Below are 27,091 nucleotides of genomic sequence, written 5' to 3'. Positions count from 1 at the left end.
TTTCTCGTTTATGGAGGTGACGAAGAGCTCGTCGTAAAGGGTTACGTCAACGCTAGCTTCAACACAGATCTGGATGACTCTAAGTCACAAACCTGATACGTGTATATTTTGAATGGTGGGGCAGTAAGCTGGTGCAGTTGCAAGCAAAGCGTCGTGGCGGGATCTACATGTGAAGCAGAGTACATGGCAGCCTCGGAGGCAGCGCATGAAGCAATCTGGGTGAAGGAGTTCGTCACCGACCTAGGAGTCATACCCAATGCGTCGGGGCCGACCAAACTCTTCTGTGACAACACTGGAGCTATTGCACTTGCCAAGGAGCCCAGGTTTCACAAGAAGACCAGGCACATCAAGCGTCACTTCAACTCCATACGTGAAAATGTTCAAGATGGAGACATAGATATTTGTAAAGTACACACGGACCTGAATGTAGCAGATCCATTGACTAAACCTCTCCCTAGGGCAAAACATGATCAACACCAAAATTTCATGGGTGTTCGATTCATCACAACGTAACTAGATGATTGACTCTAGTGCAAGTGGGAGACCGTTGGAAATATGCCCTAGAGGCAATAATAAAATGGTTATTATTATATTTCTTTGTTCATGGTAATAGTCTATTATTCATGCTATAATTGTGTTATCCGGAAATCGTAATACACGTGTGAATACATAGACCACAACGTGTCCCTAGTGAGCCTCTAGTTGACTAGCTCGTTAATCAACAGATAGTCATGGTTTCCTGACTATGGGCATTGGATGTCATTGATACCGGGATCACATCATTAGGAGAATGATGTGATGGACAAGACCCAATCCTAAGCATAGCTCAAAGATCGTGTAGTTCGTTTAGCTAGAGCTTTTCCAAATGTCAAGTATCATTTCCTTAGACCATGAGATTGTGCAACTCCCGGATACCGTAAGAGTGCTTTGGGTGTGCCAAACATCACAACGTAACTGGGTGACTATAAAGGTGCACTACGGGTATCTCTGAAAGTGTCTGTTGGGTTGGCACGAATCGAGACTGGGATTTGTCACTCCGTATGACGGAGAGGTATCTTTGGGCCCACTCGGTAATGCATCATCATAATGAGCTCAAAGTGACCAAGCGCCTGGTCATGGGATCATGCATTACGGTACGAGTAAAGTGACTTGCCGGTAACGAGATTGAACGAGGTATTGGGATACCGACGATCGAATCTCGGGCAAGTAACATACCGATTGACAAAGGGAAATTGTATACGGGGTTGCTTGAATCCTCGACATCGTGGTTCATCCGATGAGATCATCGAGGAGCATGTGGGAGCCAACATGGGTATCCAGATCCCGCTGTTGGTTATTGACCGGAGAGCCGTCTCGGTCATGTCTACGTGTCTCCCGAACCCGTAGGGTCTACACACTTAAGGTTCGGTGACGCTAGGGTTGTAGAGATATTAGTATGCAGCAAACGAAAGTTGTTCGGAGTCCCAGATGAGATCCCGGACGTCACGAGGAGTTCCGGAGTGGTCCGGAGGTAAAGAATTATATATGGGAAGTCGAGTTTCGGCCATCGGGAAAGTTTTGGAGGTCACCGGTATTGTACCGGCACCACCGGAAGGATCCCGGGGGTCCACCGGGTGGGGCCACCTATCCTGGAGGGCCCCATGGGCTGAAGTGGGAGGGGAACCAGCCCCTGGTGGGCTGGTGCGCCCCCCTTGGGCCCCCCTGCGCCTAGGGTTGGGAACCCTAGGGGAGGGGGCTCCTCCACTTGCCTTGGGGGGCAAGGCACCCCCCTTGGCCGCCGCCCCCCTTGGAGATTCAATCTCCTAGGGCCGGCGCCCCCCCAAGGGTCCCTATATAAAGAGGGGGGAGGGAGGGCAGCCGCACCCTTGCGCTTGGCGCCTCCCTTCCCCCTTGCTACACCTCTCCCTCCCGCAGACGCTTGGCGAAGCCCTGTCGGGATCCCTGCTGCATCCACCACCACGCCTCGTGTTGTTGGATCTTCATCAACCTCTCCTTCCCCCTTGCTGGATCAAGAAGGAGGAGACGTCTCCCTGACCGTACGTGTGTTGAACGCGGAGGTGCCGTCCGTTCGGCGCTAGGATCTCCGGTGATTTGGATCACGACGTGTACGACTCCTTCAACCCCGTTCTCCTGAACGCTTCTGCTCGATCTACAAGGGTACATAGATGCACTCCTTTCTCTCGTTGCTAGATGAACTCATAGATTGATCTTGGTGAAACTGTAGGAAATTTTTTATTTTCTGCAACGTTCTCCAACATCTTCCACGCGTAAGGAACGCTTTGTATTTCCGCTAACTGTGATGACGCCGCGTGGATCGGGCATCTTAAGTTTAAGGTAGGCGTAATGCGGTACTACATTAAAACGAGCAAATGCCGTTCTTCCGAGTAGTGTGTGGTAGCCGCTTCAAAATGGAGCGATGTCGAAGGTTAGTTCCTCGCTTATGAAGTTGTCAGGGGAACCGAATACAACCTCTAGTACTAGAGAGCCCATACAGTGGGCCTCGACGCCTGGTATCACTCCTTTAAAGGTAGTGTTGCTTAGGCTGATTCTTGAAGGGTATATCCCCATTTTGCGGACAGTGTCCTGATATATTAGGTTTAGACTACTGCCGCTGTCCATAAGGACTCGTGTGAGATGGTATCCGTCAATTATTCGGTCGAGCACCAAGGCAGCCGATCCTCCATGCCGGATACTAGTCGGATGGTCCCTGCGATCAAAGGTGATCGAGCAGGCCGACGAGGGATTACATTTGGGGGTGACGGGCTCCACAACATATACGTCTCGGAGTGCGCGTTTGCGCCTACTCTTTGGAATGTGAGTTGCGTAAATCATATTCACTGTTTTGACTTCTGGTGGGAATTTTTTCTGTCCTACAGTGTTTGGCTGGCGAGGCTCATCCTCGTCTTCACTTGGCATCTCCCTCCCCTTTTGTTCGGCATTCAGCTTGCCAGCCTGCTTGGAAACCTAACACTCTCTATAGGTGTGGTTTGCAGGTTTTTCGGGGGTGTCGTGAATCTGAGATAATTTGTCTAGAATCTTGTTTAGGCTTGACGGTCCATCTCTGCTGCCTTTAAATGGCTTCTTCCGTTGACCGGGTCGAGAGCCCCTGAATATGGCGTTGACCGTCGTGTTTTCTGGGTTGTCATCATTGTTTCGACGCTTGTTTTTGTTGCATCGCGGCTTCCCGTTGCCACCCCTGACTTCAGATGTGCCTGGGTCGCTGGTGCCGCTACGGGCCAGTCAGCTGTCCTCGCCCGCGCAAAAGCGGGTCATAAGGCTTGTTAAGGCTGCCATTGTCCTCGGTTTTTTAGCCGAGGTGTCTGGCAAGCTATTTGTCCCGGATACTGTGTTTGAAGGCCGCTAAGGCTTCGCGTCCGGGCAATCGACTATTTGATTCTTCTTAGTAAGAAATCTGTTCCAGAGTTTTCGGGCTGACTCTCCGGGCTGTTGAATTATGTGACTTAGGTCGTCTGCGTCCGGAGGTCGGACATAGTTCCCTTGAAAATTGGCCCTAAAACCGTCCTCAAGTTCTTCCCAACTTCCAATTGAGTTTTCAGGAAGGCTTTTCAACCAGTGCCGAGTTGTCCCATTCGAGTCGGACATAGTTCAGCCAAGAATCTCCCGACAAGGAAAGAGACCTTAATGAGTTTAGCACATCACCTAAGGGCGAGTGTTGAAAAATATCCGCGGAGGCGAACTCCATGACTGGTGCCCAGTCAAATTCGATAGGCATGGACGTACGTGGTTCGGATCCTGTGGCCGGAGACGAGTCCGAGGGTCCGAGGATACCATCCTCACAGGAGGTGGCTTCAGTGTTCGGCTCCAACGCCGATGAGTTTGCGGCCTCCGTGGCAGGGTCCATCCACCCGTCCTCGGAGGGAACGATCTGCTCCGGATTGATTCCCAGCGCCGCCGCAGGCGCGACCTCCCAAATAGTGTCCGATGGCAGATCAAAGTCATGCCTGTCGTGACCATCCGGCGCGCCTGACATGGGCTCGAATCCGTCGAAGATCAAGTCTCCGTGGATGTCGACTTAAAGATGAAGATGGCGGGTTATGAAGCAAGCCTATTGAAGGTCCAAGACCCATAGGCGACTTGAGGCCCAAAGTGATGAACCGCCATATGTTTAACTTGTACTGTAAGGCAAGCTTAGTTAGAAACCGAGTTGGTCACGTTTGTGTGAGCCGGCCGAGACTCTGTAAGTCGTCGGGCATCCACCTGTGTATATAAAGGGGTGACCCGGCGGCGGGTTAACTCAAGAAACAACTCGTCGAGAACTAGGTCAAGCCCCGGTGATCGAAACCCAAGCAATACAACCTAAAGCATGAGTAGGCTTTTACCTCGTTGAGAGGGGCCGAACCTGGGTAAACTCTCTATGTCCTTTATCACGTTTAACCCCTTCAAACTAACCTAGTTGTGATGGCTCCACACCTAAGTCCTTTTGCTAGGGCATCTGCCGTGTTAAGTCCACGACATCTATGCTCACTGAACACAGTTTCTAATGATCACTACTAAGTACTAACACATGATCAGTGCTACTCTGATTAGTGCTTACAGTTATCAGTGCTAACACTGACCAGATAAAGCCACCACTCACATGTCCTACTTGCACCTACTATTTTTGGCATTCAGGTATGTCCTACTTGCATGCCACATGCACTCACGTACACTAGCAACAAGAGCAACATAACAACAACAGCAAGAAGAGTAGCATGAACAACAGCAGCAAGAAGAGTAGCATCAACAACAACAGTAAGAAGTAACAACAGTAGCATATACACTAGTAATAGCACCAAGAACAAACAATGTGGCACTACAACCTAACAATTTGGCAGTAGAAAGTAACAATGTGGCACTAAAACGATGCAAACTAGCACTACATTATGAACAATCTAGGCATGTGGGATGAACAAAGTAAGCATGCACTCTTGTTCATCCCCAAAACAGTGGAATCTTACCGAATCCGGTCGAATCTAGTAGAATCCAGTCGAATCGGGTCAAATGAACTACCCTAAGAACCCTAACTAAGAAGCAGAGGGAGATTTGAGAGCTTACAGTGGGGGTTGCCGGTGTAGCGTACGCCGGCCGTGGTGAAAACCCCGTAGGGAAGAGGGGTGCTGTCACCGCCGATTAAGAGGACCCGACCATTCCCAGGGTCGCGGCCGTGCACCTCGGCCTGCGCCGACTCGAAGATGACGCCGGCGTTCTGGAGCTCCGCTCCCCTTGCACCGGACGCAGAGGAGAAAACCCTCTTATGGGGGGTAAAAGTACCCCCATAAGAGGGGCCTGCAAAGGACGAAGCCGGCGGGTATTGGATCCCTGCAATGTTCGAGCCGATGGAGAGGACCACCGGCTCCGGTGGCAGACCAAGACCGACCGGGCCGGCGCTGCATTGGCCCGGGGCGGCGGCATGGTGCAGAAAGGTGAGGGAGCTCGCAGTGCCGCCGCCAGATCTACTCCGGCCGCGGAGAGGCCGGCAACCCACCTCTCTTTAATGGGATTGCTGTCAGTGATGGCCGGAGTGGGTGGGGCGTGGCGTGACGGCGGCGTGGCCATCGGACAAACCGAACGGGCGATGAGGTGAGAGAGAGGGAGTGGGTGTGAACTAGCGAGGAAGGTGACGGGAGAGGGCATGGGGAGTTATGAGCAGTCTCGTCGTCTCCCATGCATCCCAAGGCGTGCAGTCGCTCACCACGCGTGGCTCGAGCGAGCCTGGCTCGCAAAAAAGGCCGAATCGGCCGTTCCTCCAGAGGCCCTTTGAGGTTCGTGCGGGCCAAGAATGAGATGAATACTGGCCCTACCTAATACGACCAACCAAACGCGTCCTTAAGAGTTATGAAAATTGGTGACGACACACACAGAGGCAGGTTCAGTTTCCTGTCTGTACAATTGTACATAGCATGGATAGTAGCATTGGCGTGCAGACCCATAGTTCCTAGGATGAATAAACGCAAGAAGAGCTCCTTCCACATCGCTACCGCAACTCATATGCAACAATTCAGACGAGAGACGACGCCTAGCAATTTAGCAAGACTAAAAACGGACATTGATCAGGATCAAACACATTGTCACTGTGAATAGACCGGCGTGAACCAGAAGCACGGCCGGTTGTTTCCCTCCGCCCTGGGGAGGGACTCGACGACCTCGACCTTCTTGTGCTTGCCGGCGAGGCTGTACGCCCGAACCCGTGTCTCACCACCGTCGAGGTCCGCGTAGTAGATGGTGCTGGGCCTCAGCCCGGGGCACTCCCTCGTGGACACGGCCACCGCGCCCGACGCGTCCACGAGCACCGCCACGTCGCCGATGTCCTCCTCCTCCTCCCACGTCCCGCCGCACTCGTCCAGCACGCGAACCACGAACTCCCCGCCCTCGCCATCCACCGCGGGGCGGACGAACTCCACCTGCATCAGCGCGCCGCCTCCCGGGGTCTGCACGAGTAAGCTGCTCTTCAAGCCCGAGGTAGGCCTCCGAGTCATGGACGGGATGATATCCGGGGACGCGGAGCCCAGCCCGTGCAGCTCCGGGTAGACGTACACCATCCCGAAGAGGGTGTTGGCGTAGAGCTGGCCGCGGTGGAGCGCCAGGTCCACCACGGCGGGGATGCTGCTCGGCTTCACGGATTTCCAGGCGCTGTCGCCGGGACGAGCGGTGGCCCACTGGTGGCGATGGCCCTCTGGGTAGTAGATGACGATCACCATCGCCCCGCCGACGGGCGTGGGCACCGGGACGGCCTTGCGGATCAGGGTGTCCTCGCGGTGGATCAGGCCGTCGATAGAGTACACCCGTGGGTCGCGTTTGAGGTGGACAGTGAGGCCGGCAGGGGTCCTCTCGACGCGGTCGGCGAGGGGGAGCGCCGCGACGGGGGGCAGAGGCGCGCGCCTACCGGTGGAGAGGTCGAGCAGGTGCATGGCCCCGCGGTCGTCGGCGGCCACGATGACGCCGCGGGAGGACCCGAGGGGGAACAAGCGGCGGTCGTGCGCGCGGCCGAGGCGCGCGGGTAGGGTGACGACGGGGACCTCGCGGTCGCGGCGGATGACGAGGCGGCGAAATTCCGGGTCGGGCGCGTCGGCGGGGAGGAGGAGCCAGGGGCGGTCGGGGCGCGGGCGGCCGCCGGCCGAGGCGAAGGTGGCCGCGGCGGCGCGCCAGGAGGCGCAGACGGCGCGGAAGGTGCGGAGGTCGAGGGAGGGGAGGCGCGGGACGAGCAGGAGGAGGAAGTCCTCGTGGAGCCCCGCCCAGTCCGCCATGGCCGCCGTGGAGGGGGGGTGGCCGGGTTGGGGTTGAATTATAATGGGGAATCGATCGCGGCGGAGCAGAGTTTTACGGGGAGCGGTTGCCGATTTGGGGGCAGCGGAGGACTCCCCGGTTGCTTATTTACTACGCGGAGACGGACGATTTTAGCGTACCGCTTAAGCTGACACTGTTATTGGATCGGCGGATAAGATGGAGCCGTAGCAGCCCAAGCCCAACATTGCCTGGCCCTATAAGTAATACTCCTTTTTTTCTCTCATTGTTTCCGTGCAGCCTATTTTCTTCAACCCCCTAAAAACCCTATTTTCTTCGATAAAAAACAATATCAGTTTTGTTAAAGCACATCTAAATGTGCCTTAAGTATTGCACATCTAAAGCACATCTAGATGTGTCCTAAGTACCACATTTAAGTATTATGCCATTGATTTTACACGAAGATTCGTGCAAACATTTTCTTTTATTTTTCCCTTTATCTTTATAGTTTGATTGAATCATTTAAATGTGCAATAACTAAGACACATCTAGATGTGCCTTATTAAAGATCAAGAAGATGATACCAAATACATCCGGCCTATACAACAACACAATACCAGGAGCATTCGAGAACACTATAGGATGCTTACACCCATGTATTGTATATAAAAGTAAAAAAAATGAAAAAAGAGAACATGACATAGAGTGTCATGTTGAAGCTTTGAACAATGTGCTACAACAACATCAATCATTACCCTAGACAAACACGCTGACTGCGAGTAAGGTTCTCCAAAGTCAACTTCTCTAGAAAACAGCATGCAAATGCCATTATCAACGGATCTAGACACAAAAGTCTAGTTTAAGAGTTTGCACCCAAAAGAAGAAAATCTAAGCAAAATGCAAGGAGTGCCTACAAGAAGGAAACATCACGTAAACACCCTTGTTGTCAAAGTCCAAACAATGCATAGGGGTTCTCGTCTCAAAACTCAAGACCTAACACTCAAAAAACATCACCAAACTGAAGTCATCTTATGCTACCACATCCGCTTGCCGAACCAACACCTCCATACACACTCGAAAACAATTGTTCATGTGCACACCCTGACGTGAACATCGCCACACGATTGTTAATCATACCCACGTGAGGAACCAACCGAGCAGCGATATAGGAGCCTCCCATCACCACAAACAAGGACCTATGTCACTGCACATATGGCGCAGACCAATGATAGCAGTGCGTGGGCGAGTTGTTCTGGCGGCGGTAGTGGTCCTTCCGTGGTCACATGACAATAATGTATTATTTTTATGTTTGAGATGTTTTGTACTTTAGGTAAACTTTTATAATACATTTGGGTATTAAAAAAACAAAGTTAAACATCCAAATGTCTTACAAATTTTTAGTGTTTTCAGATTTGACTTGAAAAGGTATCGTTTCTATTCATGAAAAAATAACATAAATATTAACTGGCCAATGTTCCCTGCAAGGGGATGGCAAACAAATATTTTTTTAAGCATTTTTAGGTTGTATAGAAGATGGCAAATTCTGCCCCCTTTTGCCGTATTTTTTCTTTTCTTTTCAGAAATTTTCTTGAATCTATGAAGAGTCTGTCTAAAAACTTCACAAATGTCATATTTCCGGGCGAATGTTCGCTAGTTATTGCAGTCCAAAATAAAACAATAATTTTTTTTTGACATCACAAAATAAACTATAGGTTGATATCACATGGGCGCGCTCGGGTGGCTTCAGAAATCAGGAAACTGACATCGACCAGACAAAACGAAAACGTGACGGCAAACAGTTCCGTACCCATCCCCTCCACTGGTCAATCCCCATCCCCTGTTCCGTTCATACATCTACCTCCTCCGCCGCCGCCATGCCGCCGGCCGGCAGCCTCACCGCCGAGCAGCTCAGCTTCTTCGAGAAGAACGGTGAGCACTTCTTCGTCGCACCTCATCTCCCCCAACCTCTCTGTCTCCCAGCAGCCGTGGGGCGGCTCCCCCAATTTCGAAATTAGCAGCGGAAGCCCTAATCTCAATCTTGCGTGGGCTCCCGTTGGTTCCAGGCTACCTGGTGCTGGAGTCGTTCTCGAGCGCGGAGGAGGTTCAGGCGATGCGGGGCCGCATGGCCGAGCTCGTCGACGGCTTCGACGGCGCTGACTCCAGTGTCTTCTCCACTAAGGATCATGTATGTCGTCCCGAACTTGCCTTATTTGTTCAGACTTCAGAGGGATATACTTCTGACTTGCCAAATAATAATAACTAGTACAAACTTTTTAGGCATGTGCCAGTCTGCCATTTACAGTTCTCCGGATAACTAGCTTCAATTCTCACTTGATAGATTTGATCTCTAGTCTCACATGCTGCCCGATCTGGATTTGTGTTTCCGGAATAATTTTGTTTGCGATGCAGCGGCAGTTGAAGGATGACTACTTCTTTAAGAGTGCGGAGAATATATCTTTCTTCTTCGAGGGTATGTGATTTCTGTCATCTTGGACTTGTGGGGAATGAGTTACCCTTGTCAATTAGGAATCACCAATCTGTAGCATTTATCATTCATGCTCCTTGGACTAGGACATGCTAGGTAATTTGTTAGAAAAGAAGATATATAAGTTACAGCGTCACATATGGCGGCGAACTGTGCTGCTAGTTCTGTAATTCTGTTCCTGCTTTACATCCTAGCTATTGATGGTGATTTCTCTCTTGTCACTTTGTGTAAGACAATAGGCTTTGGGGGGAACCGGCACACAACCCTCTAGGGGTGGCCTATCACATATATATATAATGAGGTGGTATACAACGTTACAATATACACATGTAAATACAGTCTAACACCCTCCCTCAATCTTAGCCACTTTCTAATGAATCTAGAAGGGTAAGATTGCGCCTGCAAGTCTCAAACTGTGGCAAAGGCAATGGCTTGGTGAAGATGTCAGCAAGTTGATCCTTGGAAGAAATAAACTTGATCTGTAGTTGCTTCTGAGAGACACGTTCACGCACAAAGTGATAGTCAACTTCAATGTGTTTCGTTCGGGCATGGAATACCGGATTTGCAGAAAGGTATGTAGCACCGATGTTATCACACCAAAGAACAGGAGGCTGTGATTGGGGTATACTTAACTCCTAAAGCAAGGACTGTACCCAGATAATCTCTGATGTGGCATTGGCCACAGCCTTATACTCAGCCTCAGTACTGCTACGCGAGACAGTAGCCTGTTTCCGAGCACTCCAGGCAATCAGGTTAGAGTCAAAGAAGACAGCATAACCCCCCGTGGATCGCCTGTCATCCGGATTGCCAGCCCAGTCTGCATCAGAATATGCTGAAAGACAACCAGAGTCAGACGGCCGAATATGCAAACCATGAGCCACCGTGAAACGAATATAGCGCAAAATCCGCTTAACAGCAGACCAATGAGTGTCACGGGGTGACTGCAGATACTGGCAGACTCGGTTAACAGCATAGGAAATGTCTGGTCGCGTGATCGTCAAGTACTGGAGCCCACCAACAATACTCCGGTACTCGGTCGCATCAGAAGAAGAAAGAAGCACACCATCAACAGCATTGAGCTTATCAGTGGTAGACATGGGTGTAGTCGTCGGTTTGCACTTAAGCATCCCAGCTCGCTGCAACAAATCCAGAGAGTACTTCTTCTGCGTCATAACAAGGCCAGCAGCACGAGAAGTAATCTCCACACCAAGAAAGTAATGAAGCTTCCCAAGGTCCTTGACCGCAAAATCAGCACCAAGTGAGCGAACAAGCGCAGTAGCAGCCGACTGAGAGGAGCTGACCAAAATGATATCATCTACATAGACCAACAAGTACATAGTAACCTCAGGCCTTTGAAGAAGAAACAATGAGGAGTCAGCAGTTGATGATGCAAAACCATGAGCACGAAGAGCCATTGCAAGACAAGCATGCCAAGCACGAGGAGCCTGCTTCAGACCATAAATTGCCTTGGACAGACGACAGAGATGATCAGGGCGATCCGGATCAGAGAAACCCGGAGGCTGGCGCATGTAAACCTCCTCCGCCAAGACACCATGAAGAAAAGCATTTTGAACATCAAGCTGACAAAGAAACCAACCTCGAGTAACAGCCAGAGAGAGAAGAAGTCTGATGGTAGTAGGCTTGACCACTGGACTGAAGGTGTCTTCATAGTCAAGTCCAAAACGCTGTCGAAAACCACGAGCAACCAGACGAGCCTTATAGCGCTCAATGGACCCATCAGAATGCTTCTTCACTTTGAAAACCCATTTGGAATCAATGACATTTACCCGTGATTGTGGAGGAACAAGAGTCCATGTCTGATTGCGAAGAAGCGCTTGATACTCCTGCTCCATGGCCTCTCTCCAATGAGGAATGCGCATAGCAGCTTGATACGTGCGTGGCTCAGAGGATGGATCTGCGAGAGCAGCAGACATGCACGCCGCTAACCAAGCAACTGTGCCATCGTGACGTTGCTTAGGCTGAAAAATGCCACTCCGACTGCGCGTATGTGGACGTAGAGCAGCAGCAGGAGCCGGCGGAGGCGAAGGTGACGAAGACGTGACGGTCGCCGGAGATGCAGGAATCACCTCAGGCGAGCTCGGGACAGACGACTCCGGGTTGCATGGCGAAGACTGGCCCGACGACAGGGGCTCAGAGGCCATGGGCGAACCGAGGGTGGGCGAGACTAGCTCCGGTGACACCGGCCCAGACGGCCTTGGCGAGGCGAGAGCAGGCGAGGCCGGCCCTGGTGAGAAGGGCCCAGACACCCTGGGCGAGGCAGGGGCGGGCGAGGCCAGGCCTGGTGATGACTGCCCCGACGCCCTGGGCGAGACGGGGACCGAGGAGGCTGACCCAGTCGGCGGGGTTGCAGGGCGTGACGATGGCGAAGGCAGCCCAGAAGCCAGAGGCGACCGGGCCAGGACGTCGATCGGCCGTGCATGAGCACGGAAACCGAGGCCATGCAGGGGCGCCATGTGCTCCTCATGCACAACAGAAGGTGCCGAGGATGAAGGCGATGGCGACGAAGAGGAAGATGGCGCTTCCAGAATCTCCAAACGAGCCCCACGACCAGTGCCTGCACCATGGTTAGGCAACAATAGAGGAGAATATGCAACATCATCAAATTGGTCAGAAGCAACAGAGGATGAATGCATGACAGGTGGCTCGGTAGTGGACACAGGGAGTTTGGCAAAGGGAAAAACATGCTCATCAAACACAACATCCCGAGAGATGTAGACACGATTAGTGGGAACATGAAGACATTTGTATCCTTTATGAAAAAAGCTATAACCAAGAAAAACACACTTCTTGGAACGAAACTCGAGCTTACGCTTGTTATATGGACGGAGATGGGGCCAGCAAGCACACCCAAACACCTTGAGAAAGGTGTAGTCCGGTTGTTCATTAAGGAGAACTTCAATGGGAGTCTTCATATTCAAAACACGAGTGGGAGTACGATTGATGAGAAAACATGCAGTGGTGAAAGCATCACTCCAAAAACGAAACGGAACAGATGCATGGGCCAAAAGAGTCAGACCAGCTTCAACAATGTGACGATGCTTACGTTCTACTGAACCATTCTGCTGATGTGTATGTGGACATGCTAAACGGTGAGTGATCCCAAGCGACTGAAAGAAGGAGTTGAGGTTGCGATACTCGCCACCCCAGTCCGACTGAACATGAACAATTTTGTGCTTGAGAAGGCGTTCAACATGTTTTTGGAACTGAACAAAAATGTCAAACACATCAGATTTACGTTTGATAAGATAAAGCCAGGTAAAGCGGCTGTAAGCATCAACAAAACTGATATAATAATTATGACCACTAACAGAAGTCTGAGCAGGACCCCATACATCTGAAAATACAAGTTCTAAAGGATGTTTCACCTCACGACTGGACTCCGAAAAAGGAAGTTGATGACTCTTCCCCTGCTGACAAGCATCACACACTGCTACATCTTTATTACTAGACACACTAGAAAGCTCATGACGACGCAAAACATGCCGGACAATAGGTGTGGCCGGGTGACCAAGACGAGCATGCCACTGTGACGGAGATACCCGAACTCCACTGAAGACGCGAGCGACGCCAGGATGCTCCAGACGATAGAGACCTTGGCAGAGCCGCCCACTAAGAAGAATGTCCCTCGTGCCCCGATCCTTAATAAAAAGATCAAAAGGATGAAATTCACAAAGCACATTATTATCACGAGTGAGTTTAGGAACTGAAAGAAGATTACGTGTCACAGATGGAACTCGAAGAACATTGCGAAGTTGAAGACTCCTATTGGCATGTCTAGTGAGAAGTGATGCTTGACCAATATGAGAGATGTGCATACCTGCTCCATTGGCGGTGTGGATCTTGTCGGAGCCATGGTAGGGTTCACGAGTGTGAAGCTTCCCCATCTCACTGGTCAGGTGCTCTGTCGCCCTAGAGTCCATGTACCAGTGGGGATCAATAGAGTAGGACTGAGTGTGTCCCTGTGGCTTCTGCGGCGGCGGACGATCAGCCATGGCGACCTGACGAGCAAAGTTGCGTGTATCCTTCCCGTCATTGCCGAGACCAAGAAAATCCCGCTGGAAGCGCTTGTGACACTTCGAGGCCCAGTGCCCATCGCGACCACAAAGCTGGCACACACGTGGACCGCCAGCCCCTGGTAGCGTCGCAGTAGGAGGAGGGGCCGAGGCGGGTGGTGGTGACTGCCCCGAAGGAGCCCTGGATGAAGCAGAGGAGCGACCACCCTTGGTGGCGGCGTTTGCCGAGAGGGCGCCGTTGCCCCTGGATCGGCGCGTCTCGACTCGTTGCTCAGTAAGCAGGAGGCGTGAAAAGACCTCGTGTGCTGGCATGGGCGTGGAGTTGCCCCTCTCATTGATGATCTCGACTAGGGCGTCATACTCCTCATCAAGACCATTGACAATAAACGAGTTGAACTCGGAGTCGGTGAGGGGCTGTCCAATGGAGGCCAGCGTATCGGCGAGACTCTTGACTTTGTTGTAGAACTCAGTGGCGGTGGAGTCAAGCTTCTGACACTCCCCAAGTTGGCGACGGAGCCCAGATACACGAGCCTGCGACTGTGCCGCAAACGAGCGCTCAAGAATAGTCCATGCCTCGTGGGACGTCTTGGCGAAGACAACAAGCCCAGCAACGGCCGGAGAGAGCGACCCCTGGATGGAGGAGAGGTTCGCCTGATCCTGCCCTGTCCAGACACGGTGAGCCGGATTATAGACCGGACCATGCACGCTGTCAACCAGCGCAGGAGGGCAAGGGAGAGAGCCGTCGACATAGCCAAGCAGGTAGTGACTCCCAAGAAGCGGAAGAACCTGCGCGCGCCAGAAGATGTAATTGTCCGACGACAACTTGATGGTGATGAGATGGCCGAAGTGAAACGGCGGCGGCGGCTGCGATCCCATCGAGGAGACTGGCTGAGGTGAGAACACCGTGGAGACAGTCGGAGGGGCAGCCGGCGCGGTGACAGAGGGCGCAATGGCCGCGGTTGACGCCGCGAAGCCTGCCAGCGCGACGTCCTCCGCCACCAGCGGCGCAGTGGCCGAGGGCGCGACAGCCGCGGTTGACGGGGCGGCGGTGGTGTGAGCCACAAGCGCCTGCCCGGGCGAAGTAGCAGCCGACGGGAGCGCGAAGAGGGAGCCGACGCTCCGTGTCCCGATCGGCGCCTGAAGGGAGGCGGCATCCAGCGGCCTCGAGAGAAGTGCCGCGAGGGAGGCCGGCAGAAAACCGGTGGCGGTGGAGCCGGACGCAGCGGCGGACGTCATAGCAGTCGGGCGACGGCGGCGGCGGGCGCGGCGGCGGCGGCGGTGGCGGCGGCGGCGGCGGCGGTTTAGGGTTTTTAGGCGGAAGGGGACGTAACCTAGCGTGATACCATGTAAGACAATAGGCTTTGGGGGGAACCGGCACACAACCCTCTAGGGGTGGCCTATCACATATATATATAATGAGGTGGTATACAACGTTACAATATACACATGTAAATACAGTCTAACACTTTGCTGTTTCTGTGACCACAGAAAAGGCATTTGGAGATGATGGATGCTTGAGACAGCCAAAGGAACTTTCAATCAATAAAGTTGGACATGGTTAGTATGCCCACGGTGCAATCAAATTCAGAGATAAATTATTTTACATGTTTGTCTTTTGAACTATATGATCAATTGGTTCTTGTGAATATCATTTAACTGTTTATGTTGCTTGGACCAAGAATTTGTTGTCCCGTGTGTGAAACAACAAGGAAATTCCTTATTCACTGGAAAGCGATAAAATTGAGTATATTTTGAAAAAAAAATGCATCTGATTTAAAGGTGCTGGTGTTAATAATTTAAAGCACAATCATGTTGCATTTCAGTGGACAGTGTTGTTCTTATCTGGAAAAATGAGTTCAGACTTGCATTTAAGTCTGCTGTCTATAATTCCATTAATCTGGAGTTAAGTCAAAACCGCGTGTGGTTTAGGTTATTTTCCCATCTGGAGCTAATTCATTCATCTCAGGCTCTTAGTTGTTATTTTCTTGTTTACGAGTTAACATTGTCTATGGTGTGGGAGTCGTTCTCGAGCGCCATCAGTTATTTTCTTTTTTTTATATGCTTGCATATTTTCATGATGACATAATTTCTCAACTATTAAGATATGTAACCTTCGCCATACTATATTTTATGCAGCACTACATGAACATGACCCTGTGTTCAAAAAGTTTGCTTTCTCGGAGAGTATTTCTAGCCTGTTCTCTTCTTTAGGGTACAAGAGACCTGCAGTTATTCAATCTATGTACATCTTTAAGGTACCTTTTGAAGACTAGTTAGTTTTCGTATGATATGCATGTTTTATTCGTTGTTATTGAGTTTTTTTCTTCACATTTCAGCAACCGGGCATTGGTGGCGAGGTGGTGCCACACCAGGATAATACATTCCTTTATACAGAGCCCCTATCATGCACAGGATTGTGGCTAGCACTTGAAGATGCAACAATTACAAACGGTTGCCTATGGGCAATTCCCGGATCACATAAAAGTATGTGACATTACAAAATTATTTAACCCAAAAAGTTCTGTTGCTATTTATATTATTTTTTACATTTGCAATGTTCTGGACCAGATGGTCTAAAAAGGCGAATGATCAGAGATGAAAATGGTACTCATTTTGATCGCCCCTCCCCGCTTTATGACCAGAAAGAGTTTGTACCACTGGAAATGAAATCAGGTGACTTTGTTGTTATTCACGGCGATCTTGTACATCAGAGGTGAATTTCCTTTCTATATCGCAGTTGCTTCCCTGTTGCTGTTTTCTTTCTTACCTTTCGCTAACATGCTTTAGCTTTCTTTCACAGCTTTGAGAACCTTTCTCCAGTGTCAAGACATGCACTGAGCTTACATGTAGTTGACATGGAAGGATGTAAATGGTCCAAGGACAACTGGTTAGTTCATGATGGCGCGACAATGGTTCAGTTGCAAAATATATTTTTTAGATTTTATTTGCTCAAGATGGTGTCACATAATTAACTGTCAGAACTAGAAGGACAGCGAAATGAGCCCTAGTGTTCACTGAACTTGGCATACACTTGTTTCCTCCTCAAACCAAGCTGCTGGTTTTAGGCAAGCATAGTTTTCTATTGCCGTGCAACAGTTTCGTAATAGCTTAAGACATATTTGGTTACCCATGAAGAAAAATGAAACATGATATTGTGTGAGTATAGTACTTGTTCAGGTTAGGTTAGTACTTTTGCTACTTGTTTGGTTATGTTAGTCGTAATACTTGAGGTTATTCTGTCGGGTGTCCAATGATATAGCACTCTGATCTTAGAATTAGAAGGTTGCGTGTGCTGACAAAGCATATGCCACACCATATGCAACATCATGGAAATACCTAGTGATTTGTGTACACAGACTTGTTGATTTTACTCACTTTTTTACATGTTTGTTTCTCAGGATACAGAGGAAAACTGCGCCTGAACCGCTCTATGTGTCTTAGTTCAGCCAGTTACTAATAAACGTGATATCTTCAGCAAGCAGTTTCAGTTGCTTATCATCGGTGCAAATTTGGGAACGCCGCGGAGCAATGCTGGTTTCTTTGTTGTCTTTCACATGTGTACACTGTAAATACTGAATACTAGCTGTTGTGTTGTCATGATATCAGTTACTATCTGCAATCCTGAAATAAATCCAATTTCCTCCTCAGAATCTGTCGCGGCTGCCCCTTTGTTTCATGATCAGGTATCATGATAACTGCTCACTATTTCTATTTTTCGGTGTGATTTTCTAATTTCGTGGTATTTTGCGATGTACTGATTCCAAATATAAACAATCACCAGGAAAGCATGCACCTAAAACCGGGCCATTTATCTAAAAAAACCTTATGTTCTGTAAAACTCATAGAGTCTGATGACATAAGAACAACTTAGCAGAGCCAGGTCCTAGCAGGAGAGGATATCCCTCTGTTATCCATGAGAGCAACGTGAGGAGCACATTCAGTTATCCAACGGTGCATGTGATGGTGAGAACCAACGGCTGTTGTTAATTGGCTTTTTGCCTTAATTACTGTTTACTGTATTCAGTAGGAGCTTTGTTTAGGCCATTTACCTCATGTTGAATACTAGTACATCCATCCTGGTTTATTGGTCCCTTTGTATTTTGTGTCAAATTTTGACTGTAGATTTGACTAACAAAATACAAATTGTATATCATAAAACTTACATTGTTGGATTCATATCGAAAGAGGTTTTCAATGATACTACTTTTGTGGTATATAACTTATTATTTGATAGTTAAATCAAAGATCAAAGTTTGATCCAAAATATAAGGGGGGCTAATAAACCAAAATGGAGGTAGTAATAAAGAATTCGCCAAAATTTAGTTCCTTAGATTAATTAGAAGTAGAGGCGATTATCTTCTCAACTATCCCGTAATTTACCCACAAATTCCAAAAACCCCTTCTCAGTTCTTTGACCGATTTTTTCCAATAATTCGGGTCCTGACAACTTGTTAAAACTAGAAGAATACCCGTGCGTTGCAACGGGGCCATATTAACTTTAAGAGTTCAATATCAATTATGTTAATATTACATTTAATATTCTCATACATATCAAGTGACATTGACGACCTTTTTACCATCAAATTCTCACACACACTCTCTCCCTCCCTCCTACTCACTCTCTCTCCCCCTCTCTCCCCCTCTCTCCCTCTCTCTCTCTCTCTCTAACACACACACATATCCATCTTATTGGGTACGGAACGGACCATAATCCATCTATTTCACACGCACACGCGCTAGTGCATAACAATATGGATTATAAAACAGGTTCAAGGTAGTAATAAGGATTCTTCTCATGCATTAATAAACAAATGTTCTGCACTGAAGACAAGATAACCAATTCCCAAAGTGCATCAGAGCATCACAGAACATTACTGGCAAGATAAATGCACGACGATACACCCGACTCATTTAATTAATATAATTAAATTATCAATAAATTAGTCACCAAACTGCTCGGATGAACCGGAACAGAGCCAACATATATCATCCTAGACAAACGCAACATCAACCATTTACCTTGGTACTTTAGGGACCGACAGGAGGATGCATGTAGAAGCGCTTCTTGCTTGCGAATCCACAGCCAGAGAGAGAAATTGGAACACATTCCCATCACCAACTGATAAAGAAAGCATGTAAGAAAATTGATATCGGGCCAACTTGGATCTTCGGTGATTGTCCGCCGGTATGGAGAATTTAGGAGGGTGGGTGCAGGGAGTGGCCTTGTGGATGATGGATGGAGGCGCGGAGGGATGTGGTCACCGGAAGGTCGAAAGCGGAGAGGGTCGGGCACGTTAGGTGGAGCCGGTGGTGCGCGACAACCGGAGGCGGCCCAATCGTGGGCGGCGAACCGACGATAGCCTCGGCCCATCTCTCGACGCAGCGAAGATAGAGAGGGCGGCACTGCCGGTGCTCGAGGCCGCCGCTCGGCACCATCTACATCGAGGGGAAAGAGAGGCGAGAAAGCGATAGGGTGATGCGGGGCTAGGGATTGCGGAGGAGGGTGGGGGTGTGCGATTTGAATGGATGGTTCTGCCCACCGTTTTCTTGTACGTGGCGGTGGAGACGGCGACGTCCAGCCATGCAGGCGAGGCATGGGTCGAGCCAGGCACACGGCGAAGCGCAGTAGCAGAGGCGGGGGCGATTTTTTGCTACTGAGATGCAGGGTGTGGGATTGATCGTTCATGTTCTCTTTTCCTTTTTAACGGGAGATGGATGCGATTTTTTCACGAAGGGAGAGATGCGACCACGTATAGATTCCATAATAAATTAATTAGGTCCATAACGAGATTTCTTTACAATGCGTTAAGATTTACGTGTTAGTTTTCTTAATAAAGAAATGCATTGATGTAGGGATCGATTGATTCGGATAAGGAAAGATAGATTCGTGATCTTTTGTATGTTAGGAAATTAGTGGTTTGCAAGGAAAGAGTGGAGAGAAAAAGAACCAATGCGACCACGTATAGATTTCATAATAAATTAATTAGGTCCATAATGGATTTGTTTGCAATGCGTTAAGATTTATGTGTTAGTTTTCTTAATAAAGAAATGCACTGATGTAGGGCGCGATTGGTTCGGGTAAGGAAAGATAGATTCGTGATCTTTTGTATGTTAGGAAATTATTAGTTTGCAAGGAAAGAGTGGAGAGAAAAAGAACCAGTACGAGGGGGTGGTGGGAGGTGGGACGAATAAAAACTGGACGAAATTGGGAGGTGGGAGGGGGCGAGTAAAAACCGACGAAAAAAACCAACGAAATTGGGAGGTGGGAGAGAGGATGAGAAAAAACCAGGGGAGGTGGGAGGAGGACAAAAATAAACCGTACGAGGCTACCAACTGCTCCATTAGGAGTAGAGATTGTTTGTGAAAATAACATGCGACGACGACTTAGCGAGCGGATCCCCTTAAAAAAGACAAAGCGAGCAGATTCCTTTAAAACTGATAGAAATGGATACGATTGATGACATTGATAAATAGTGGTGAATGTTGGCATAATTTACTATCATCATGCATGGAAACGAATCATCAAGAAAAAGAATACTTCCTATTACTACACTCATAGGAAGCTTCCTAATCTCTGCTACCAAACAGTTTCTGCCCAAACAAGGAAGGAAAGTTATGGACGTGATTCGAAAGGAAACAAACGTTATGAAGATTAATTAATTTAGATTTGATCTTTAGAGATTGATTGTGATTGATTCTTTTACATAAAGACATTACTAAATAATTTGCGTCAGTATGGAAAGTTTTGATCCATTCAGTTTTTTTCGTTGTGTGAGAGGGTGAAGTGAAAATAAACCGATGAAGTGGGGGAGGCGACTAAAAAAATCTACGACAGTTAACCTACGAAAAAAACCCGGACGAAAGTGGTGGGACGAAAATTGACCGGCGAAGACTACCAACTGCTTCATTAGGAGTAGAGATTGATTGGTTCGATTTTTTTTGCATGGAGGGAACTACCTGGGAGGTGGGAGGGAGTACGAAAATAAACCGTCTCGGCTGAGCGGGAGGTGGGAGCAAGTACCAAAGAAATACCAAAAAAAATCGGGTGAGATGGGACGAAAATAAAACCCGGAACGCGACCTACCAACTGAGACATTAGGAGTAGAGACTAAGAGCAACTATAGCATAGTCTTCGTATAGCCCCGATCGCTATAATAACTAATAATATGGCGTATTTGGATCAAAACGACACTAGCTGAGTTGTCATATGGGTGTCCATTGCCATAATTTATGAAGCTCGCTCCATAATGACCTCGTACTGTCCATATATGGAGGCTGGGGACGTCCAGTATGGAGTTCGGTCCATACCAATCCGCCAGCACGGGAGGAAAGTTTCAACTTCTTCCTTCTCGTGCCACTGTCGAGTTTAAAAGATGCAGGGCCTTCAACACACCACTGGTGAGGGTCACGTGACCATTGGTGCCACGCCCGCCCCCTCGGATTCCCTTGGCGGCCCGTTGGATGGCCGCCACACGGCATCATCTCCTACTTGCATATTAGCAGGACGGGACATGACAAACGTGTGAGCAGGCCAGCAGCGTGACAACAGGCCACTACAACGTTTCTCATCGGAAGACCCGCCCTTTGACCACCGGCCGTTGGCCGTGTACTGCCTCCTTAATGGCGCCCACGAGTGCCTATAAAAGGCTGACACCCTCACTCTCTCGTCTTAATCCTCTCTCCAATGCCCCCCGTTTCCATTTCGCCCGCCTCCAATATACCACCCGCTTTCTTGTCAATGTCGCACGAGAGGAGCACCCCCTCGTCTTCAATTTTGGGGACGAAGAGGAAGAGCAGCGAGCGGATCCTCTAGATATGGCAGATGGCGATCGTCGATATGGCGACTTTGCTACAGTTGTTTTAACTTACCACCTATCAATATATTTTTGGGTGTGATTTTCTAACTTCGTGGTATTTTGGATGTACCGTTTCCAAAGATAAACAATCACCTGGAAAGCATGCATATAAAACTCGGCCAAGCATGCATGTAACTCATACACAACCAGCAACTGTAGCAGAGTCATCATATCGTCAGCGTGCTCAATATTTTTTTGCAGGTTGTGCGCAAACACAAGATCACCATAATATAGCCTCATACTTGTTTTCCTTTTGTTTCCTTCTATCTACTCTACTACAATTTAGATCAAACGATTCAACAAATATCAACCATTAATCCGAATAGAACAAATAATCCAAATCAACAATTTTTTCAAATATAAATAAATAAATTTTAAAGAAATATAAATACACCATCTTCCAGCTAGCTACCATTTGTTTAATGTTATTTTCACACAACTGATCATGGGAGGCCCGGTTTTCAATCTTTCGCCACGCCAACATTTCCATAATCCATGATCTTGGCATTATCCCTTTGATCCTTGAAGACCATATTGTGTAGGATTACACAACAAGTTATGATCTTTACTAAAACAACCTTATTCCAGAAACGAACATGAACCTGGGCAATTGCAAACCTAGCTTGCCACACTCCAAATGCTCTCTCTATGTCTTTCCTCGTTGCTTCTTGCGCCTTCGTGAAATGTTTTTGTTTCTTGGTCACAGGAATAGAAATTGTCTTCACAAATGTTGATCAAGATGGACAGACACAATTGGCTAGATAGTAGCTTCGTCATACTGATGCCAATTCACCATGTAGTTGCATCCTAGAGAAGTGCCACATATTATTCTGGCAAATAGATGAGATCTCTGCAAGACAATGATGTCATTATGCTATGTGACCCAGACAACTCAAAGTAGCAATACCAAATCCACAATTTCTTACAGGGAACCGCTCACGGAATAATTGTTGGATCATGCCAGCATGGCAATGCGTAGTGAATTGGGTGTGTCAAGTTGCAGGGCAATTCTTCCGCCTCATATGCTTATGGTCAACACTCTCAAGCATCCGAGGTCAACCTCTTGCTTCATTCATTGCTAGAAGCCTCACAATGTCCTCGACATTGGGTGCTCACAGATACTGATCTCCATAAAACTTAACCACGATACCCGCAGATACTGATATGAAGCGTGTGAGGTCCGAGAACGGCTCATAGGAGGTGAGCAGGGCCAAATCACGATGGTTGAGGGACGGAGGTGACACCGAACAGTGGCAGCGCGGAGATGCGTTCGATGGTGACAGGAGGTGCGCCTTACGAATTGTTCGTGTTGCAATTTTAAGCAGCCTCCAAAAATTATGAAAAAGTGCGGGATATCGATTTTGCTAGACCCCTTTTTGGTCAAAATCATCGTACCAACTGTTATTATGACAGATCGAACCGATATAGCAACACTACTTGTCTAAGCTAAGCACATGCAATGTTTACAAAACTAACAATAATCCTACATCTACGCAAGCCTAAGAAGACCTTTATGTAAATTTCCTAACTAACTCCGCTTTCCCCCTGAATTTCAAGGGGGTGGGCCCTTCCTCCCCTAACCTGCAACCCTAATCCTCCATCCGGCTGTTTACATTAAACCTGTAAGCAAATTTGCGTAGATGTAGCATTACTGCAAAACTAATCACCTTTTTTTGCGAGAAAACTTTCAATCTATTTATCAACTGTCAAGGTAGTACAAAGAATTTCAGAAGTAAAAAATACATCCAGGTTCGTAGACCATCTAGCGACGACGACAAGCACTAGAGCGAGCCGAAGGCACGCCGCTGTCTTTGTCCCTTCCTCATCGGAGCCAGACAAACCTTATTGTAGTAGATAATAGGAAAGTCGTCGTGCTAAGGCCCCATAGGACTAACGCATCAAAACAACAACCACGCCAATGAAGAGAAGTGTAGATCGGAAGGATCCAACTTATAGGCACACAAACACAGACGAACAAAGACCGGATCCATGTGGATCCACCGAAGACAAATGCTGACCGAATCCCACGAGATCCGTTGGAGACACTTCACACGCCCTCCGACGGTGCTAGAAACACCACCGGAATTGGGCTATATAGAACCTTATTCCATTTCAGAAAGCCGTCGCCGCTTTACCTTTCTGAGTAGGACACAAATCCTAACAGAACTCAAAAATCATGGAAAAACGAAACTCTTCCGTCAGTAAAGGCCGGAATCCACCGCGCCTCCATGGCCTAAGACAAAGACGAGGTAGACCGGCGAGGGCACCAGGGCACCAGCGGGAGGAAAGAGAAGCCTAGCCAAAGAGTCCTTTCTCTAAAGAAAGAAAACGATTGTGTGCAAAAGTAATCACGTTATATGCAGATCGAACCGGGGCAGCCGTACACTCTGAAAGGCGTCGCCATCACATCAACATCATATAATAATCCAATTAATGGACAAGTTGCTTTTGTTCTATACATAATTCAGACGACACAAATTACGGTACTGATCTATAGATTACCCCCAAAATCCGAAGTAGCTTTAAGCAGCAAAATTCACTGAAATTTGAACAGTGGTAACAACAGTGTAGTAAGTATACCAATTATGCATGACATGAACACGTAGCGTACGAGCTGGACATGATGCGTGTAGGCAAAGACGAACCAACTCATCAAGTAAATAAAATCCTGCAAAGCAGGTGATGGTAACCATGCCCATATACATGTCGCAAAATCCGGCGCCGTCGTCGATCTTAGCCCGTGCCCGCGAGACTGTACGTGAGGCGCCGGTGCGCGCGTGACAGGACACGGACACACACCGTGACTGACGAGTGACACCAAGCAGAAAAGGCATGCACCACCCACCTACCGAGCAAGTTGTTGCTTGTCCCCCCAGCTCGCCGGCCGGCTCGGCGCGCGCGCCGTTGTGGTACTATGTAGCTAGGGCTTGTGCAGGACCCGGCCGGCGACGACGGCGGCCTCGATGACGACGGTGATCACGTCGATGACCTCGTCGATCATGCACTTGTTCCCCTCGAAGGTGCCCGTGCCGTCCCGCAACTCCGCCAGGCACTCCAGCAGGGCCTCGTTGCACTCCGTGCTCAGGTAGTCATCTGATGTGCCGATCGAGAGTCAGACGCCGGCTACATAAATAGTTGATGGATCAATTGGTTGTTGGGGTACGTACTCTTGACGAGGACGCAGTTGTCGTGGTGCATGCAGCAGGCGTCGAGGGGGTCGCACGGCCGCTCGCCGGGGCACCCGCTGTAGAGGATGCCGCAGTACTTGCCGTACCGCAGGAATGGCGCCGCTGCGTCAAGAGATCATCGACAAACATCTCGGTGTGAGCTACCATGCAGTTACTTCTAAGTTCTAAAGAAGAAGAAGAAGGTGATGCGCGTGCGTACTCGTGCAGTGGTCGGACTCGCACGTTCGGCTGCACGCCTGCTGCTTGCTCTGCGTCCGCGTCCCGCCGCCGCCGGCCGCCGAGAGTTAGTCGACAAAGCAAAGCATACCCAGCTTAATAACGTGCTATAAAGTGTACTAGGTCATAGTACATGCGTAGATCGTGCACGTACCACGCCGTCGCCGTCGGCGTCGAGGGTCTGGAGGCCGACGTTGAGCGCCGAGGAGCGCGGCGCGACGGCTGCGCAGGCGAGGAGCCCGACCACCGCGAGTAGACGCGCATGCAGCCGCCAGGAACTGCTTCTGCCGTGCGCCATCCCCTTCAAAATATCAGATCCCCCTCCCTCTCCCTCTCTTTGTGTTGATCGAGACGGCGGCCGCCTGCAGCTGAACTTATACCGCGCGCCCTGCCCTGCCGTCGTTCTCGGCGAGATAAGATATTATCTAGCGGAGGGGTGCATTGGCTGGAGCGACGAGGAGAACTCGATCTGCAACTGTAGTTGCTAGTTGCAGCACTGATTTAGAGAGAGAAAGAGGGGGTGAAGATGGGGTGCGGGTGCGCGTTTTGGTTGTATCCTGCTCGTGATCGCGCGGGGCTTGTTGGCTAGCTCACGGGGACACGGGCTGGCAGTCGACAGCGCGGAGGAAGATGCCGTGCATGCACCACGTCGGTGGGCGATCGATCCAGCCGGCGACCATGTGTGCCATCCAGCGCCTTCTCTTCCTTTTCCTTTTCCGTAGTCTCTTTCGGCGAAAATAATTGGGTGATTAGAGCAACTCCAACGGGGCTACCCAAACGTTTGGACGGTGTTTTTGTCCGTCTTTTGTCCGTTTGGATCGGTCGCCCGCCCGTCGTCCGTTCTTTTTTAGATTTAGTTCGGCAGCGCGTCCAACGCGCCAACCCATTTCATGACCGCGCGCGCTTTAGATCATGCCAGCGGCAATGCCAGGGCGCGGGAAAGGTTCGCCGGCACGGGGGAAATTCGGCCTAGCACGCTGGCTTTGGCGCTCCAGAGCGCGGGAAATGTTCGCGCGCGCATTTTGGCGCGCCGCGGCCGGCGCTCGTTATAATATGACACTCCCTCCACACTCAGTTTGTCGCCGCCGCCCACTCATCTCGCCCCCTCTCACTAGCCTCGCCGCCTGTGCGCCACCATGTCGATGCGCATCCTCGGGGTGGGACTTCGAGGACGAGCACGTTGCTGACGCCTACATTCAAACGTCGGAGGAGGACATTACCGAGTCAGAGTCGGAAAGCGACGAGTAGTTGATATTATCTGTGTATGCAAGAACTATCTATGTATCCTTTTTCATCGAAAAAAATGGCCGGCGCCGTCGGCCACGAAGCAGGCGGTGGAGGTTGTGCACGCGCGGGGAGGAGAGAAGGCGCGCGCGCGCCTCCATCTTGTGTCTGCGCTAACGCAAATCCGGCTCAAAAATGAGCCGGGAATGGGTCGGCAGGCGGACGAAAGCGGACGGACGTTCATTTGGGTCGGCGCGTTGGGTCGTCTTTTCTGTCCGCGCCGACCCAAACGGACGGTGGCGGACGAAATGGGTCGCCCCATTGGAGTTGCTCTTAGAGTGTCTACACTCCGACATCTCAAACCTTCCTCAAACATCTGGGCGGGCCGGCCAGTCATTGACCGATCACGATTTTTTGACCCAGATGAACGCCTCAAACATCCGGGCTGACTGACACCCCTCATATTCAATACAAATATGATGCGGATATGGGGGTGCCAAGGCACGCCCAGGTCCGCCCGCCACGTAGGACCGACAAAGGGGTCCCAGCCGGAAATGCATGAAACTCGGCGGTCCAAAGCTCGTCTCCTCCGTCGAGCCGGTGGCGCCGCGTGGCGCAGCTCCGGCAGGCCGCGTAGTGCCTAGCCCGGCTATTTAAGTCGACCAACGACACCGAGACTCTACCATCCATCCACATTTTCTTCCGCCTGTCTGTCGCCGCCGTCACTTTCCACTCCACTCGTCTGCCTAGTAGACATGTCCCCACGCCACCTGGTGAGGAATGAGACATTTCTAACGCTGGAGCGACTGCTCGAGCTCCTTGAGCAGATCCGAACTAGGCGTGAAGCCCGGATTGTGCGAGGCTACC

At 49.7% G+C, this 27,091-nt stretch overlaps 3 protein-coding genes across 3 annotated transcripts; 1 reads left to right on the top strand and 2 right to left on the bottom strand.

Moving 5' to 3' along the window:
- Window positions 1–5,833: 5,833 nt before the first annotated feature.
- Window positions 5,834–7,307, bottom strand: LOC119294791. Its single transcript, XM_037573054.1, has one exon. It carries the CDS (start codon window positions 7,242–7,244, stop codon window positions 6,069–6,071), a length of 1,176 nt encoding a protein of 391 aa, XP_037428951.1. The 5' UTR covers window positions 7,245–7,307; the 3' UTR covers window positions 5,834–6,068.
- A 1,684-nt stretch (window positions 7,308–8,991) lies between these two features.
- LOC119294788 (phytanoyl-CoA dioxygenase 1-like) lies at window positions 8,992–17,390 on the top strand. Its single transcript, XM_037573053.1, has 9 exons — window positions 8,992–9,150; window positions 9,285–9,406; window positions 9,631–9,691; window positions 15,229–15,297; window positions 15,877–15,995; window positions 16,077–16,224; window positions 16,309–16,453; window positions 16,541–16,627; window positions 17,139–17,390. Exons 1-9 carry the CDS (start codon window positions 9,096–9,098, stop codon window positions 17,179–17,181), a joined length of 849 nt encoding a protein of 282 aa, XP_037428950.1. The 5' UTR covers window positions 8,992–9,095; the 3' UTR covers window positions 17,182–17,390.
- A 6,609-nt stretch (window positions 17,391–23,999) lies between these two features.
- Window positions 24,000–25,503, bottom strand: LOC119294787 (phospholipase A2 homolog 3-like). The gene is made up of 4 exons (XM_037573052.1): window positions 25,155–25,503; window positions 24,984–25,032; window positions 24,764–24,886; window positions 24,000–24,689 (listed from the first exon to the last, which is right to left on the bottom strand). The coding sequence occupies exons 1-4, from the start codon at window positions 25,296–25,298 to the stop codon at window positions 24,517–24,519; spliced, it is 489 nt and encodes a 162-aa protein (XP_037428949.1). The 5' UTR covers window positions 25,299–25,503; the 3' UTR covers window positions 24,000–24,516.
- Window positions 25,504–27,091: the final 1,588 nt, after the last annotated feature.

This window comes from Triticum dicoccoides, chromosome 4B, assembly GCF_002162155.2.
Source record: "Triticum dicoccoides isolate Atlit2015 ecotype Zavitan chromosome 4B, WEW_v2.0, whole genome shotgun sequence".
Taxonomy (NCBI): Eukaryota; Viridiplantae; Streptophyta; class Magnoliopsida; order Poales; family Poaceae; genus Triticum; species Triticum dicoccoides.
The sequence above is the reverse complement of the archived record's forward strand: the minus strand, read 5'-3'. Positions and strand labels throughout refer to the sequence as shown.